Raw genomic sequence first — 13,731 nt, forward strand, 5'->3', positions numbered from 1 at the left:
ACCTACCCTGGTTAACCCACCCTGGTTAACTCTGCCCTGGTTAACCCTCTGCCCTGGTTAACCCACCCTGGTTAACCCACCCTGGTTAACCCACCCTGGTTAACCCTCAGCCCTGGTTAACTCAGCCCTGGTTAACCCACCCTGGTTAACCCTCAGCCCTGGTTAACACACGCTGGTTAACCCTCAGCCCTGGTTAACCCACGCTGGTTAACCCTCAGCCCTGCTTAACCCACGCTGGTTAACCCTCAGCCCTGGTTAACCCACGCTGGTTAACCCTCAGCCCTGGTTAACCTACCCTGGTTAACCCTCAGCCCTGGTTAACCCACCTTGGTTAACCCTCTGCCCTGGTTAACCCACCCTGGTTAACCCACCCTGGTTAACCCTCAGCCCTGGTAAACCCACCCTGGTTAACACGGGCCAGGCCGTCAGCAGCTCAGATAGACACAGGTGACCTCTGTGACTCCAGGACCGGCTCAGGGCCTCTAAAGTAGGGGGCGGGGTTCAGTAGAGCCCTGCCCATTGTTCACTGTAGCTCCTCCCACGCCAGGGAGTTCTGTCTGTCACTGCAGCAGAACAGACAGTCTGTGCAGCACCTCTTCAGTTCTTATTCAAGGAATCTCTCAGCTTTAGGAGAGGCCCTGGGTACAGGAGCCTCTACTATCTCCGGTTCAGTCCAGGCCCTGGGTACAGGAGCCTCTACTATCTCCGGTTCAGACCAGGCCCTGGGTGCAGGAGCCTCCACTATCCCAGCAGGGAGTGCTGGAGGAGTGAGTGGTCATGTGACTGACTGGAGCGGCGGCCATTGAAGAGCCCCTTCGTTGTGTCGGGACAGGATGCAGCCGATCCGGTCGACGGTCTTGCTTGTTTTTAAGGCTGGATTCTGAAAGTCCCGAATGGATGCAGTGATCGTGAAACAGACTTGCCGCACACTTCCCCCCGTGAACGGTGCCCTTAACGGGGCTGGAAGGTCACCGGTGGGACGGCCCGGCAGTGTGTCTTGTGACCTCCTGGGAGTCACAAGACGCCAGCAGACACAAGGCAGCTCTTTATTAGCGCGGCTAGCCGGCTTCGAGCCCACACGCCCAATGGGTTAGCCGCCACGGGCTAAACACGCTAGCTCCTCCAACCACAGCAGGTTGTGTGGATGAGGTCAAGTCATATGTCTTCTGGGCCGTCCTGTGGTTCAAAGGTCAACGCCGTGTGAATGATGTGGAGATTTACATATTCATCATGGGCATTTGATTTCAGTGGTTCCAAGAGGTGCTTTCTAATCGATGGTGTTGTGCTGTGTGGTCGGAGTTTGTTTCGACGCACAGGTGTGATGCCATGAAGATGTGGTTCTACCTTTCTCTGAGATTATAGGCAGCAGGTTATGAAGGTTATGAAACAAATCAGGACTCAGACCACATTAGAATGCACGATACTGGTGCATTCTCATGTGGTCTGAGTCCTGATTTGTTTCAAAACCGAACTCAAACTATGGCTTTAGTTCTTAGGACCTCGTTCACCTGGTGGTTCTGGGTTCGATCCCCAGGGTCCGAGGCCTTACCGCTATGCCCCCTCGAGCAAGACGCCCCCCTGACCCCTACCTGCTCCTTAAGGGACGGGAGCCCCAGTGGGTCTGGTCGGGCGTCGACGAAATCAGGAGCAGTGGGTGAACTGGTTCTGTATCACAGCCTCATTCAGCCCAGAGGGAATCCCCAGTAGAGGGGTCGGCAATCCCTCCCACCATTTTTTTTTTTTTTAATTCATAACAAAATAAATGAAAGCTCCACGGAGCCACGGCAGAGGGGTGGAGCAGCCTCGTTCGGCTCCAGAGCCGCAGGTTGCTGACCCCTGCCCCCAGCAGGTCGTCATGGTTGTGATGGTAATGCTGTCTCTTCCTCCCCCCCCCCCCCCCCCCCCCCCCCCACCAGTAGCATGGCGGTCTCCCCTGGCAGCCAGCGGACCCCCGTGGCGTCCACGCACAGCGTGGCCAACGCCACCACGCCCGACCGCCTGCGCTTCCCGCGCGGCACGGCCAGCCGCAGCACCTTCCACGGGGGCCAGCTGAGGGACCGCCGCACCGCCACCTACAACGGGCCCCCCGCCTCGCCCACGCTGTCCCACGACGCCGCCCCCCTCTCCCAGACGCGCAGCCGTGGCACCAGCAACCTCTTCTCCAAGCTCACCTCCAAGCTCACGCGCAGGTACGGGCCCCCGGCCGACCCCCGGCCTCCGGACGGGAACGTTCTAGGTGGCTCCGTGTGTGCCCAGTCGGCTCCTACTAGAACCTCACATGGGGGGTTCCCAGCCTGGTGGGGTCTGTGACCCCCGGTCTGGCTCAGAACATTCTGGGGACACCATCCTGCATCTGCTGCCACACACATTGCTTCAAGCTCATCCACACCACACTAACCAGTAGTCACTGGTTACTGGTTAGTAGTAGTCACACTATGTGCTACTGGTTAGCAGTAGTTACACTAGCTACTACTGATTAGTAGTAGTCACACTAGCTACTACTGGTTAGTAAAAGTTACACTAACTCCTACTGGTTAGTTGTAGTTAAACTAGGTACTACTGGTTTTTAATAGTTACACTAACTCCTACTGGTTAGTAGTAGTTACACAAATTACCTTGTGGGGACAAAACAATATCCTGTATATATGGGGATGCTTCCAGCCCTATCTTATCAGTCAGCAATCTTCCGGGACCCTTTAGGGAACTCAGGCGGCCAAAAATGGCTCCTGAGCCAGAGATTGGGAAAACGCCAACCAGCTCAATCCTTACCAGACGTCTACAGTAGCATGCTACTCCACATGGCCTTTCACCAGGGTACACTGAGTCCCTGTCTGGCTGCTAGGCTGACAGCGGGTGCTAAGCCTGCTAGCTTGTGGGCTAGCGACCTTTATGCTAGCTACAGCTCTGGTCTGGGACGAGGAAGAGAAATTGATTTGTTCTATTATATAATCTATTTTAATCAAACGCCTCCTGATGTGAATCTCCCTTTCACGTCTGCCGATTCCTTTCACCTCCCATGTGTCTCCACTCATGCAAACCATCCATCCATCACACTCACTTACACACTTACCCAATTACCCACTTAAACACTTACACACACACATACACACACACACCACACACACACGCACAAACACTTACACACACACACACACACACTTACACACACACACACGGTGTGGTGGTGGTGGTGTGGTTCTCATGGTGTGTGTCTGGTTCTGTTGTAGAAACATGTCGTTCAGGTTTGCCAAAAGGTAGGACCACCGGTGTTGCCTTCGCTCGGTGTGAACCATAACTCCGCCCCCTTGGGGTCGCCTCAGACTGCTGCTTCACTAACCCCCCGCCACACACACACACACACACACACACACACACACACACAGACCCCTGGGGGTCTCCCAGCCCGTCCTGACGCACACAGCCCTCTCACCACTTCGGGGGGGGGGGGGGGGGTTTACAATGGGGAAGCAATTGGAGAATGGATGCAGGAATAAAGGGATATGTTTGCTGGGAGGTCTGGAAGTGGTCGACACAGACTCCTGCTGGGAGGGTGTTGTGGTAGTGCTGGTCGACTCCCAGCAGGGGGCGGAGGTCAGTCTGACACAGACTGCGGGGTCATGCTCCCCTCCCACCCCTAGGGCTGGGCTGGGCTGTGTGTGTTGAGATGGACCAGTGTGTCTCCCACTGGGGGGGGGGGGGGGGAGAGAGAGAGCTGCTAGACCCTCAGTCGACCAATCACACATCACCGCCTGGCCCCGGCCAATCACCACGCAGTGTGTATGTGTAGTGTAGTGTTCTGCCCGTCATTCAAATCTCATCGCATGCAACCGCATCCCCCCCCCCCCCCCCCCCCCCCCCCCGCTGAGGCTGTCCACACACACACACACACACACACACACACACACACACACACACACACACACTTCATGTCCCCAGGACCCTTCTGAGAGCAGACCTCTCTCAGTGTGAGAGGTTCAGCAGCAGCAGGTTGTGTCTAGGTCCTGTTGTAGCTCCGGTATATCTCCCCTGGTGGGTCGTCTGGGAGGGGACCGACCCATACAGTTAGCTGAGGGTTTGGTAGAGTCTCAGGGCTCTCTACTGCAGTGGGCCTGGACCTGATGATAAAGGTCTTGTTGTTGGCCCTCCCTCTCTGAGCAGCTCTCAGTTCTGGAACGAGTCTGTCTAGAGACGACAGTGTTGTGTTGTGTGGTTATAAACGTTCTGTGTTGAGGTAGTGTTGAACCTTACCGGCAGGGTGTTACAGATCCCAAAAGTGTAGCCAAGCTGACGTGTTTGGTGTGCCTTAGCATGTTGAGGAGAGCCAGCGTGTTTGATGTAAGCTAGCATGATAACCTGTAGCATTCAGGGGGGAAGGGGTTTATTCGCCTGCTCGACAGGCTCCAGGTAACCTTCTAGAGATGCAGGTGTGTTCACATCAGCCAATCAGAAGGTAGCTGCGTGTAGCTACCAGCTTGCTCTGGCTCTCTGGTTCCCGGTTCTTGAGGGCGGCCATGTTGGGAGAGGCCAGGAGCAGAGTGCAGTCCTGAAGCGTCTTGGCGCCCTCTAGTGGTGATGTCCTCCACTGTCACCTCGGCACGAGCTGAGGCTCTTCAGTCTGAGGGAACTGTTGGTGGGTTTGCTGAACGCTAACCTCATCGTCATCATCGTCTTCATCTTCCTCATCCCACGGCCGCCCGCCCATCCTGTGTCAGCTCTTTGGTTTCACGCTTCAACCATAACATGCTGGAATCTGATTGGTGCAGAGGGAGCGCCGATGTCCCGCCTCCTTCCTCAACACAGGAAGTTAGGTTACCCCCCCCCCCCCCCCCCCCTCTTGATTTGACCTTCTCTCTCTCTGTGTGTAAATGTTTCTTCCCCACCCTTCTCTGCCCTGTGACCTTTGACCTCTCTGAGCAGGGTCAGTATTGACCCGGCCAAGTCAGGGGCTGCCGGGCCCCCCCTCCAGGGAGCACACGGTCTTAGTAAGTCTTCTGCACCGCTCTCCTCCCTCCTCCTCCTCCTCCTCCTCCTCCTCCCTGCTCCATCTCTTCTTCTCTGCTCCTCCACTCTGTGCTCTACTTCCTCCCTGCGCCTCCTCCTCTTCCTCCCTGCTCCTCCTCTTCCTCCTCCTCTGCCCTACCTCCTCCCTGCTCCTCCTCTTCTTCCCCCCCCCCTCCTCCTCTCTGCTCTTCCTCCTCCTCTGCCCTACTTTCTCTCCCTCTCTGCTCCTCCTCCGCATTCTCTACATCCACCTCATCCTCTCCTCATCGGTGTGTTTTCCCGGGGAGCTCGTCTAATTGGCTGCCGTGTGTCACGTGACCACCAGGAGGCGGAGCCGTGTTGTTCTCCGTCCAGTCCGCCGCGTGTCGGAGGCTGAGGCCTCGTCAGAGGAGGAAGTCCCGGGGCCGTCTGGGGCGGTTCAGCCCTCTGCTGCTCCCCCCCGACGTGATGCTCAAACGTTGGGCCTCATTCACACCAAACCAGGCGCTCTTTTGAACGGGGTCGTGCGTTTAGGCCCAACGGCCACGCTGCGGCGGCCGATCACGTGGGCCGGCGTCAAGACGGGAGACGGAGACGCCCGCGGGAAGATGAACCCTGTTCACCGTGTAGCGTTAGCATCGTAGCGTTCTGCTGTCGACAGAGCAGCTGCGAAGATGGAAGAGGGGACGACCCATGAGCCAGGAAGGAGAGGCCACGGTTCACAACATGGCGTCACACACCAACGGGGCCGTGAAGTGACACGTTTGGTCTGAGTTAGCCCCTTATTGCTGCACTGCATGCTGGGAGTGCAAGGCCTCCGACAACCCAGTTCTGTCAGGGGCCTACAAGCAGCAGCGAGCCACAGCAACATTGAGCTGTAGCTGAAGTTTTATTGTAGGAAATAAATATGTACAAAGTATTAAACAATCAATAGCATCCTGCATACAAAACTATCGGCACATAGCATTTCTAAGGAGCCGTGCTAGGAGCCGTGCTAGGAGCCGTGCTAGGGGCCATGCTAGGAGCCGTGCTAGGAGCCATGTTAGGGGACATTCTAGGAGCCATGCTAGGAGCCGTGCTAGGAGCCATGCTAGGAGCCGTGCTAGGAGCCGTGCTAGGGGCCTTGCTTGGAGCCATGCTAGGGGACATGCTAGGAGCCATGCTAGGGGCCATGCTAGGAGACATTCTAGGGGCCGTGCTAGGAGACATGCTAGGGGCCGTGCTAGGGGCCATGCTAGGAGCCGTGCTAGGAGCCGTGCTAGGAGCCGTGCTAGGGGCCGTGCTAGGGGCCGTGCTAGGAGCCATGCTAGGAGCCGTGCTAGGAGCCGTGCTAGGGGACATGCTAGGAGCCATGCTAGGGGACATGCTAGGGGCCATGCGAGGAGCCATGCTAGGGGCCGTGCTAGGAGCTGTGCTAGGAGCCGTGCTAGGGGCCGTGCTAGGAGCCATGCTAGGGGCCGTGCTAGGGGCCGTGTTAGGGGCCGTGCTAGGGGCCAGTGTCTGCCAGCATAGGATCCATCCTGGGTGCATGTCGCTGCAGCCCCTCCATCTGCTGTGTGTGTGCATGGCTTTGACCCCCACCTCCCCCCCCCACCAGACAGGGCCCTGGGGCTGCACAGCGGACCCCCCCACAGGCCCGACCAGCTCCATGTCCCTCCAGGCAGGGGGCTGGATCACCAAGACCAGCCCCTGGGGGAGCTGACTGCAGTGTCCGGAGCAGATGGAGGTGGAGGGTGGGGGGAGCTGTGCAGCCCTGTGGCAGTCCCTGGTGGGTTCTGGGGCTCCGGGGCCCGACCCTGGTACCACCGGGGCCCGTCTGGCGGGACCAGTCCCCGTCTGGCTGCTGTCGTGTTGTGTGTGCTGTGGGGGGGCTATGTCATCAGACCCTGGTCCTGCTTGGGGGCCCAGTAGGAGAGTGGAGTTCAACCTTGTTGTTTATCGTCGTTTCCTTTTGACCTATGTTTTGAGTTTCTCCTCGTGGTTCCGTTTGTGTCGTGGTTACATAGTATTGACCCCCCCCCTCCCCTCCCCCCTTCCCCTGTGACGCGGCGCTTGTGGTGGTGATGATGATGATGATGTTGGTGGTGGTGGTGGGGGTGATGAAGGTGGTATTCATGTTCTTCTCTCCCTGCTGCCTCCAGAGTCTCCACAGAGTTTGAGAGAAACGGGAGACCTGAGGGCTCAAGGTGAGACGTCTGTCTGTCTCTCCTCCTGATTTGTCTGTCTGTCCCCCTGATCGGTCTGTCTGTCCCCCTGATCTGTCTGTCTGTCCTCCCGATCGGTCTGTCTGTCATTCTGATTTGTCTGTCCTCCTGATCTCTGTCTGTCTCTCCTCCTGGCTGTCTGTTGTCCCCCTGATCGGTCTGTCTGTCCTCCTGATCCGTCCCGCCTCTCCGTCTGTCTCTGTCCTACTCCTCTGTCTGTCCTCTTGCTCTCTGTCTGGCGCTCCTCCTGGCTGTCTGTCTCTCCTCCTGCTCTCTGCCCGTCTCTCCTCCTGATCTGTCTGTCTGTCCTCCTGCTCTCTGTCTGTCCTCCTGTTGTCTGCCTGCTGACCCGTGCCACTACTCGTCCAGATGTTGCATGCATCTCCTGTCTTGATAGCGATGCTGTTCTCGTGTGTGTGTGTGTGTCCCTGCATTACTAAAACCAGCTCTGTGTATGGCCCCACCGTCCTCCAACTATTGTTCCGTGTGTGTGTGTGTGTGTGTGTGCGCGTCTGCTCTCCTCCCCATCCACTCTAACCCATCTCCCCCCCCCTCCAGTCGCCATGTTCCTGGGGATCCGAAGGGGGAAGCCGCCAAAGACGGCAAGCCCCGCTCCCTGCGCTTCACCTGGAGTATGAGGACCACCAGCGCCATGGAGCCCGGAGACATCATGCGGGAGATCCGCAAGGTGCTGGACGCCAACAACTGTGACTACGAGCAGCCCGAGAGCTTCCTGCTGCTGTGCGTCCACGGGGAGGGCCGCGCGGAGGACCTGGTGCAGTGGGAGATGGAGGTGTGCAAGCTGCCGCGCCTCTCACTGAACGGGGTGCGCTTCAAGCGGATATCAGGCTCCTCCATCGCCTTCAAGAACATCGCTTCCAAAGTTGCCAACGAGTTAAAGCTATGAACAAAAAGGGTCAAGACCAGATGAATATATATAAATATCTAGAAGTATTTAAGCTGTACAATCATTCAAGTAGCAGTTTCCAAAATGTCTTTTTTTCTAAACAATATTACAGATAATGTAATGACTATTCTAATGTATAGAGTTTGGCTTTTGGCAATAATCAGTTATCTACTAATGTCTGTTTTCTGCCCTCTAACAGGATGCTTTTTGTCATGCTGTGAATGTGGACAAAAAGCATTTCTAGTCTTATTTATTTCACAGGTTTTTTTTTTTCCTCTCCTGGAAAAACAGATTTAACGTAGCGTTTGTTTTCAGTGTAAATAATGTATCTTACTTTCAAGATGGCTTCCCTGCAGTACTCCATTGGTTTGTTTTTTTTGTATTTTGTTAGAAGATGGAAGTTGATGTAAATGCCAGGGGAGGGTCACTACGTCTGATTAAAGTGTAAACTTGATGAACGTGTTGTCACTTTGTGAGTCAGATCCAGAGTTGCTGGTCATTTTAGCCCAAGATAATCGTCATAAATATATAATTAGCTGTGTCAGACCTAAAACTTAACCAGGCTCCTCAGATACGGACTTTCTTTAAATGGTTGGTGGTAAGTTAAATTTGGCGCCTCTATTCCATTATTTACGGTAGCCATTTACCTGTTACCTGTTTGCCGAGTTTCTCGCCGTTGTGGCGATGCTGTAATGTTATGCTGTGGAGAGCTATAAATAAATGGACTAAACAAGTTGTATAAGAACAATTATTGGAGTCGAACATGGTAGCAGAGGATTGGTACTAATAAGAACTCCAAATTGCCTTGTTTCGACGAATGTCCTACGAGAATTGTATAAATGAAGTTGAAATCTGGAAACGCGGTTTTAGGTCAGGCCTACGGCATGGCAGCTGAGTAGCCGAACGGAGAAGGAAAGAGGCGGTAGGGGGCGCCAAACTTCAGCAGGCTATTGTTTGAAAAGGATTATGGACTAAATTTGTACAATCCCTGTGTTGCTACGGGATTCCCCGGTAACCAGGCGCTGAACACCAGAAGCTCGCCTCCCCGCCTCACCAGGTAAGCGAAAAAACGAGGCAGTAGTGCTATTTCACCAGCAACCGCAGGTTAGGCCTGCACGTACTAGAAATCAAGATAAATGAACAAAATATGCAGAGCATGATTGTCATACTTCTGTATGTCTGACAATTTGCATATAACAAACCAAATGAACAGGTCAGCACCTTGGAGAGCGCCGCCGTACCTCAGGCAGACACCTGTCTGTCCCTTTAGTTCCCGTAGATATATATGCTTTAACATAAACAATAACTAATTTAAACCATAAACAAATGCATAGTTACAAACTGTTGTCTGAAAAACCAACTCTATTGTTTCTAATCAATTTAGTACCCTTCCTTATAGGCTTAAAAATCAACATAGGCCTACAGTGAAAGATGCCTTGTGAAGAGTCATTATCTGGACCAGGCTCGTTAAACCTCCACGCATTTAATTAAGACACGGTTTGGGTCAGAACAACTTTATTTCATGTTCAGCGCCAGCTTCAACAAACCATTGAAGATTTTAAATAGGGGGAACATTCCAGAACGGGGGTGTCAACACATCGGGCCGGGGGGGAGGAACCAGCGGGAGGAGGTTACTTCTGGGCGGGGATCATGGCGTCGATGGGCTGGCCCTTCTCCAGCTTCTTCTCCATCTCCACCAGCAGCTTGACTCCGTCCACCACCATCTGCACCAGCTCCACCTCGGAGAAGCCCAGGCGGTCCGCGTTGGAGATGTCGAAGGTCCCGCCCACGGCCGCCGTGTCCACGCCGCCTGAGAGACGAGAGACACCGGTCACACGGCCGCCCGACACCGCAAGGCCTTCTGGGAAGGCTAAGGCTGGGTCCCACTACACCCCTTGGCCCAAACCCCTGGCCCGACCCCCCCGAGGGGGTCGGGCCAGGGGTTTGGGCCAAGGGGTGTAGTGGGATTGGACCAAAGACTTCACACTGGGCCCGTCCTGCAGAGCCCAGGTGGGGTTAGGGTTAGGGGGCACCTGTTCCACGCTTCTGGAGCCGCAGCTTCTTGAGGACCTCCTCAAACTTGGCGTTCTTGCTGAGGTTGGGCAGCTTGACGTGGACGCCGGCGCGCAGCCCGGTGCCCAGGTTGGAGGGGCAGGTGAGCACGTAGCCCAGGTGCTCGTTCCACATGAACTCGTGTTTCCTCTCCTTGAACAGTTTCTCGATCTGCGGGGACACAGACAGCGGTGAGTCTGGGTTCATGTGATCCACTGCACTAGGCGGTCTCCGCGGGGATCCACTGCACTAGGGGGTCTCAACGGGTGGTCCAGGAGGACTCACCTTGGTGAGGCCGGTGCAGAAGCGGTTGAACACCTCCTTCATGTTGCCTCCCTGCTGCATGGAGATGACCCGGAGGTGGTCCTCCTCGTTGACCCACACCAGGAACGTCTTGTTCACGTTGTGCCTGCGACACACGGGGGCCCCGTTAACACGGCCGGGGGGGAACCCAGGACCGGCCCCGGGTCTCCGCAGAACCTCTACTCACCAGATGCCGCGGCCGTCGGGCCAGTCGCGGGCCATACCGGACGCCAGCAGCAGGGGGGAGACGGGCTTGTCAAACAGGAAGTGGTCGTCGATGAGCTGCTGCTGCTCTGCGTCGGACATGTTCTTCAGGGCGTAGTACTTCCCCTTCAGGTCCCCAGACAGCGTGTCCAGAGCTGGGGAACACAGGAGAACACATGACCTACCACCGTCTGGGACCAGAGGTGAAGAGAACACATGACCTACCACCGTCTGGGACCAAAGGTGAAGAGGTCAAGACCCTCACCCTTCTGGGGCCAGAGGTGAAGAGGTCAAGACCCTCACCCTTCTGGGACCAGAGGTGAGGAGAACCTTCTGAAGGACAGCTATGGAGGGAACTGTTCCACGTCTCCAGAGGAGGGCAGAAATGTGGAGCAGGTGTTCTGCCGGCTGCCGCCTCTAGAGGGGGCTCTCTGCCCAGTATTTCTATGAGTTCCGGCCATCGAACCAACAGCACTCGTGCGTCCGCTGCAGGCGGGCCCTACCTTCGATGGAGAGGGTCTCCACGGCGCGGCGCTCCCCGCGGCTGCAGTGGGGCGGCAGGCAGAAGCCGCGGACGCTCCTCCCGGTGCGCACCCTGGAGCTCAGGACGTAGTTGGGGTCCAGGTCGTCTCCCCCCTGGGGAGAGGGGACAGCGTCAGGTACGGCTCATGGCAGCCAAGACTATCCGTGTTTTTTTTTTTACATCCAAAAACAGACTTAAGTCCCATCTGAAGAGGCCCAAAAATATCCACTATACATCGCCTGCATGCACACCGCTACGCTCCAAACAAAGCACTAGCGGTGGTGGGTGTTGCGAGGGGGCGGAGCTACCTTGAGGTGGGCGGGGTCCAGGTCGGTCTTGTGCTTGTCTGTGGGCTTGTACCCGCCGTGGCGGTCCTGGATCACGGGGTCCAGCAGCTCTTTGAACACCTCGTAGGTCTCCTCGTCTCCGGCCACGCAGCCCACCGTCATGATGAAGGGGTGGCCTGGACGCCCCCGGCAAACACACACACACGTTAAAAACACATGGCGTCCACACACAGCCCTGGCCTCCCTAGTTCTGGTCCCTGGTTAAGGTCTTGTTGTCTAGGTTACAGTACCGGGATTGTCCACCCCTGTCTGAATGACATCATCTATGGTGAAGCCGTTGGGTGTGGCCCTCTGCCTCAGCTGCTTGTAGATGTCAAGGGTCATGGCCGACGCCATGTGGTGGTTGTGGCCGGTCAGGTCAGGGTACTCATCCTCCGCTGACAGCCGCCTGACGTTTATCTGGGCCATGGCCTTAGAGCTAGACACACAGCAGGCTCACTACACGCTCCCTCAATACAGGCACGTTTACTACAGCACCCTCACTACAGGCTTACTACAGCACCCTCACTACAGGCTTACTACAGGCACCGTCTCAGCAGCACCATGATTCATGGCGGCGCTATATTTGAATATAGACCACTACCGGTCACCACATCATGACGTCAAAGCCAAGTAGGAAATTCAGTTTTCATTCATCCATCTTTTGGTGAAATGTTTACACACGGGCAAGGTCGCGTAGCAAATGGCGGCTCCATCCCGCTTAGAAGCCCCCCGGTAATACCCCCTCCGCTAGTCTAGATCCTGGTGTAGCGACGACACCGAACGACGCGCAGCAGGCGGCGGCTCGGCGCAAACGCGGCTTCTTTATTTTTTTTTTACCTGGGTTATCAATCCCGGTCTGGATGACGTCATCCAGGGTAAATCCACTGGGGGTCTGCCTCTTCCTCAGCAGCTCGTAGAGGGCCGGGGTGAGGATCTTGGCCATGTGGTTGTTGTGCTGGGAGAGGTCGGGGTACTCCTTGTCGGAGGCGTATTTCAGCTTCATCTCGTTGTGAGTGTTTCCGAAAGGCATGGCTGATCCCTGCACGCGCGGCGCGGGGGAGAAACCACACGAGTGAGCGAGACGTGAGAGGACGCGGAGACTTCCGCCGCCAGCCCATCTCCCCTCGAGATGAGCTGCGGAGCCCCGCTGAACGCCCTCCTGCGCCGGCCCCGCGGACCGGTGCACAGGTTACGCATTACACGTCTACGTCGTTAAATCATCCCTTTAAATTACAACTATATAATCAACGTATTAACCCATTTGTGCCGGCTGCTGCGCGGCGCAACATTGTATCTACTAGATACAATGTTGCGCCGCGCAGCGCAACATTGTATCTAGTAGATACAATGTTGCGCCGCGCAGCAGCCGGCACGAATGGGTTAAGACAATGCATAGACTATTGGCCCACATCTGTCCGCCTAGGATGAAACGGCGCATGTGATGATGATGAACAGAATGAGTTGAATCAAAGACGCGTTGGAGGGAGCAGAGAGAGCGGTCCTACCTGTGTACTACTACTACTGGGGGAAGAAACGAAGATCCCTATTGTTCCGGCCGAGACGCAGACCTTCTCCTGCAGACAGACTGAGTGATCTCCGCGGGGCCGACCGGGCCAGGGCCTTCTTATAGCGGAGCTGCTGGCTCCTCATTGGTCCGCGCTCAGGCTTCAGTTCCTCTACTAGACGCTATCCGAGTTCCTCCTTTCCGTTCATCTGGACTGCGGCGCATAACTCAAACCCTCTGGATGGTCAATGGGATTGTCCGTAAAGTGTAAATGCCGAGTGCGCTTCTGATGGCAATGCGATTGTTTTTAATAGCAGTGTGCATTTCAGTAGCTATGCGTCCTTCTCATTTAGTGGAGCACACCCGACCGAGCGAGCGGTAGTGTAGAGATCAGGGGATACACTTCATAATCCAACGAGGTGCACGGCGTCATGGAAACACACTTTGCAAGAAGACTGATAGACGATTATCGCTATGAATTTCCGACATATATCATCGCTGTGCACTGCGATCAGAGAAGGGCTATCAGGGGGACATTCATAGTAATAATCATCTATCATGCATTCAGTATTCAACTAATTACATGTTAATAATTAGCTTTCCAACCAATGAAACCCCGTTGAAACACGTAACAGCACATCATCTAATTGGAAGACCAATCCCGATGAAGTGATAGTTGCTCATAGAGGAAACGAGGATCTGCCTAAAACACTTGAGAAGCATCA

General features: G+C 55.5%; 2 protein-coding genes across 11 annotated transcripts in view; one reads left to right on the forward strand and one right to left on the reverse strand.

Annotated features, from left to right (window-relative positions):
* mark3a (MAP/microtubule affinity-regulating kinase 3a) overlaps nt 1–8,545 on the forward strand; it is a 37,057-nt gene extending 28,512 nt beyond the window's left edge. For 2 of the 10 annotated variants that reach the window (XM_079752352.1, XM_079752355.1), the window contains exons 15-18: nt 1,917–2,189; nt 3,228–3,254; nt 7,122–7,166; nt 7,743–8,545. In XM_079752352.1, coding sequence (XP_079608478.1) covers nt 1,917–2,189; nt 3,228–3,254; nt 7,122–7,166; nt 7,743–8,091 — 694 coding nt within the window. In that variant the 3' untranslated portion in view covers nt 8,092–8,545. The remainder of the gene's footprint in view (nt 1–1,916; nt 2,190–3,227; nt 3,255–7,121; nt 7,167–7,742) is intronic. The other 8 variants (XM_079752354.1, XM_079752361.1, XM_079752356.1 and 5 more) reach the window with 4 other exon arrangements.
* Nucleotides 8,546–9,589: 1,044 nt separating this feature from the next.
* Nucleotides 9,590–13,135, reverse strand: ckba (creatine kinase, brain a). Its single transcript, XM_079752522.1, has 8 exons — nt 13,008–13,135; nt 12,340–12,541; nt 11,482–11,636; nt 11,154–11,286; nt 10,634–10,805; nt 10,429–10,552; nt 10,125–10,314; nt 9,590–9,901 (listed from the first exon to the last, which is right to left on the reverse strand). Exons 2-8 carry the CDS (start codon nt 12,530–12,532, stop codon nt 9,723–9,725), a joined length of 1,146 nt encoding a protein of 381 aa, XP_079608648.1. The 5' UTR covers nt 12,533–12,541; nt 13,008–13,135; the 3' UTR covers nt 9,590–9,722.
* Between the last annotated feature and the right edge of the window lie 596 nt (nt 13,136–13,731).

The sequence above is a fragment of the Pollachius pollachius genome, assembly GCF_949987615.1.
Source record: "Pollachius pollachius genome assembly, chromosome: 15".
NCBI lineage: Eukaryota > Metazoa > Chordata > Actinopteri > Gadiformes > Gadidae > Pollachius > Pollachius pollachius.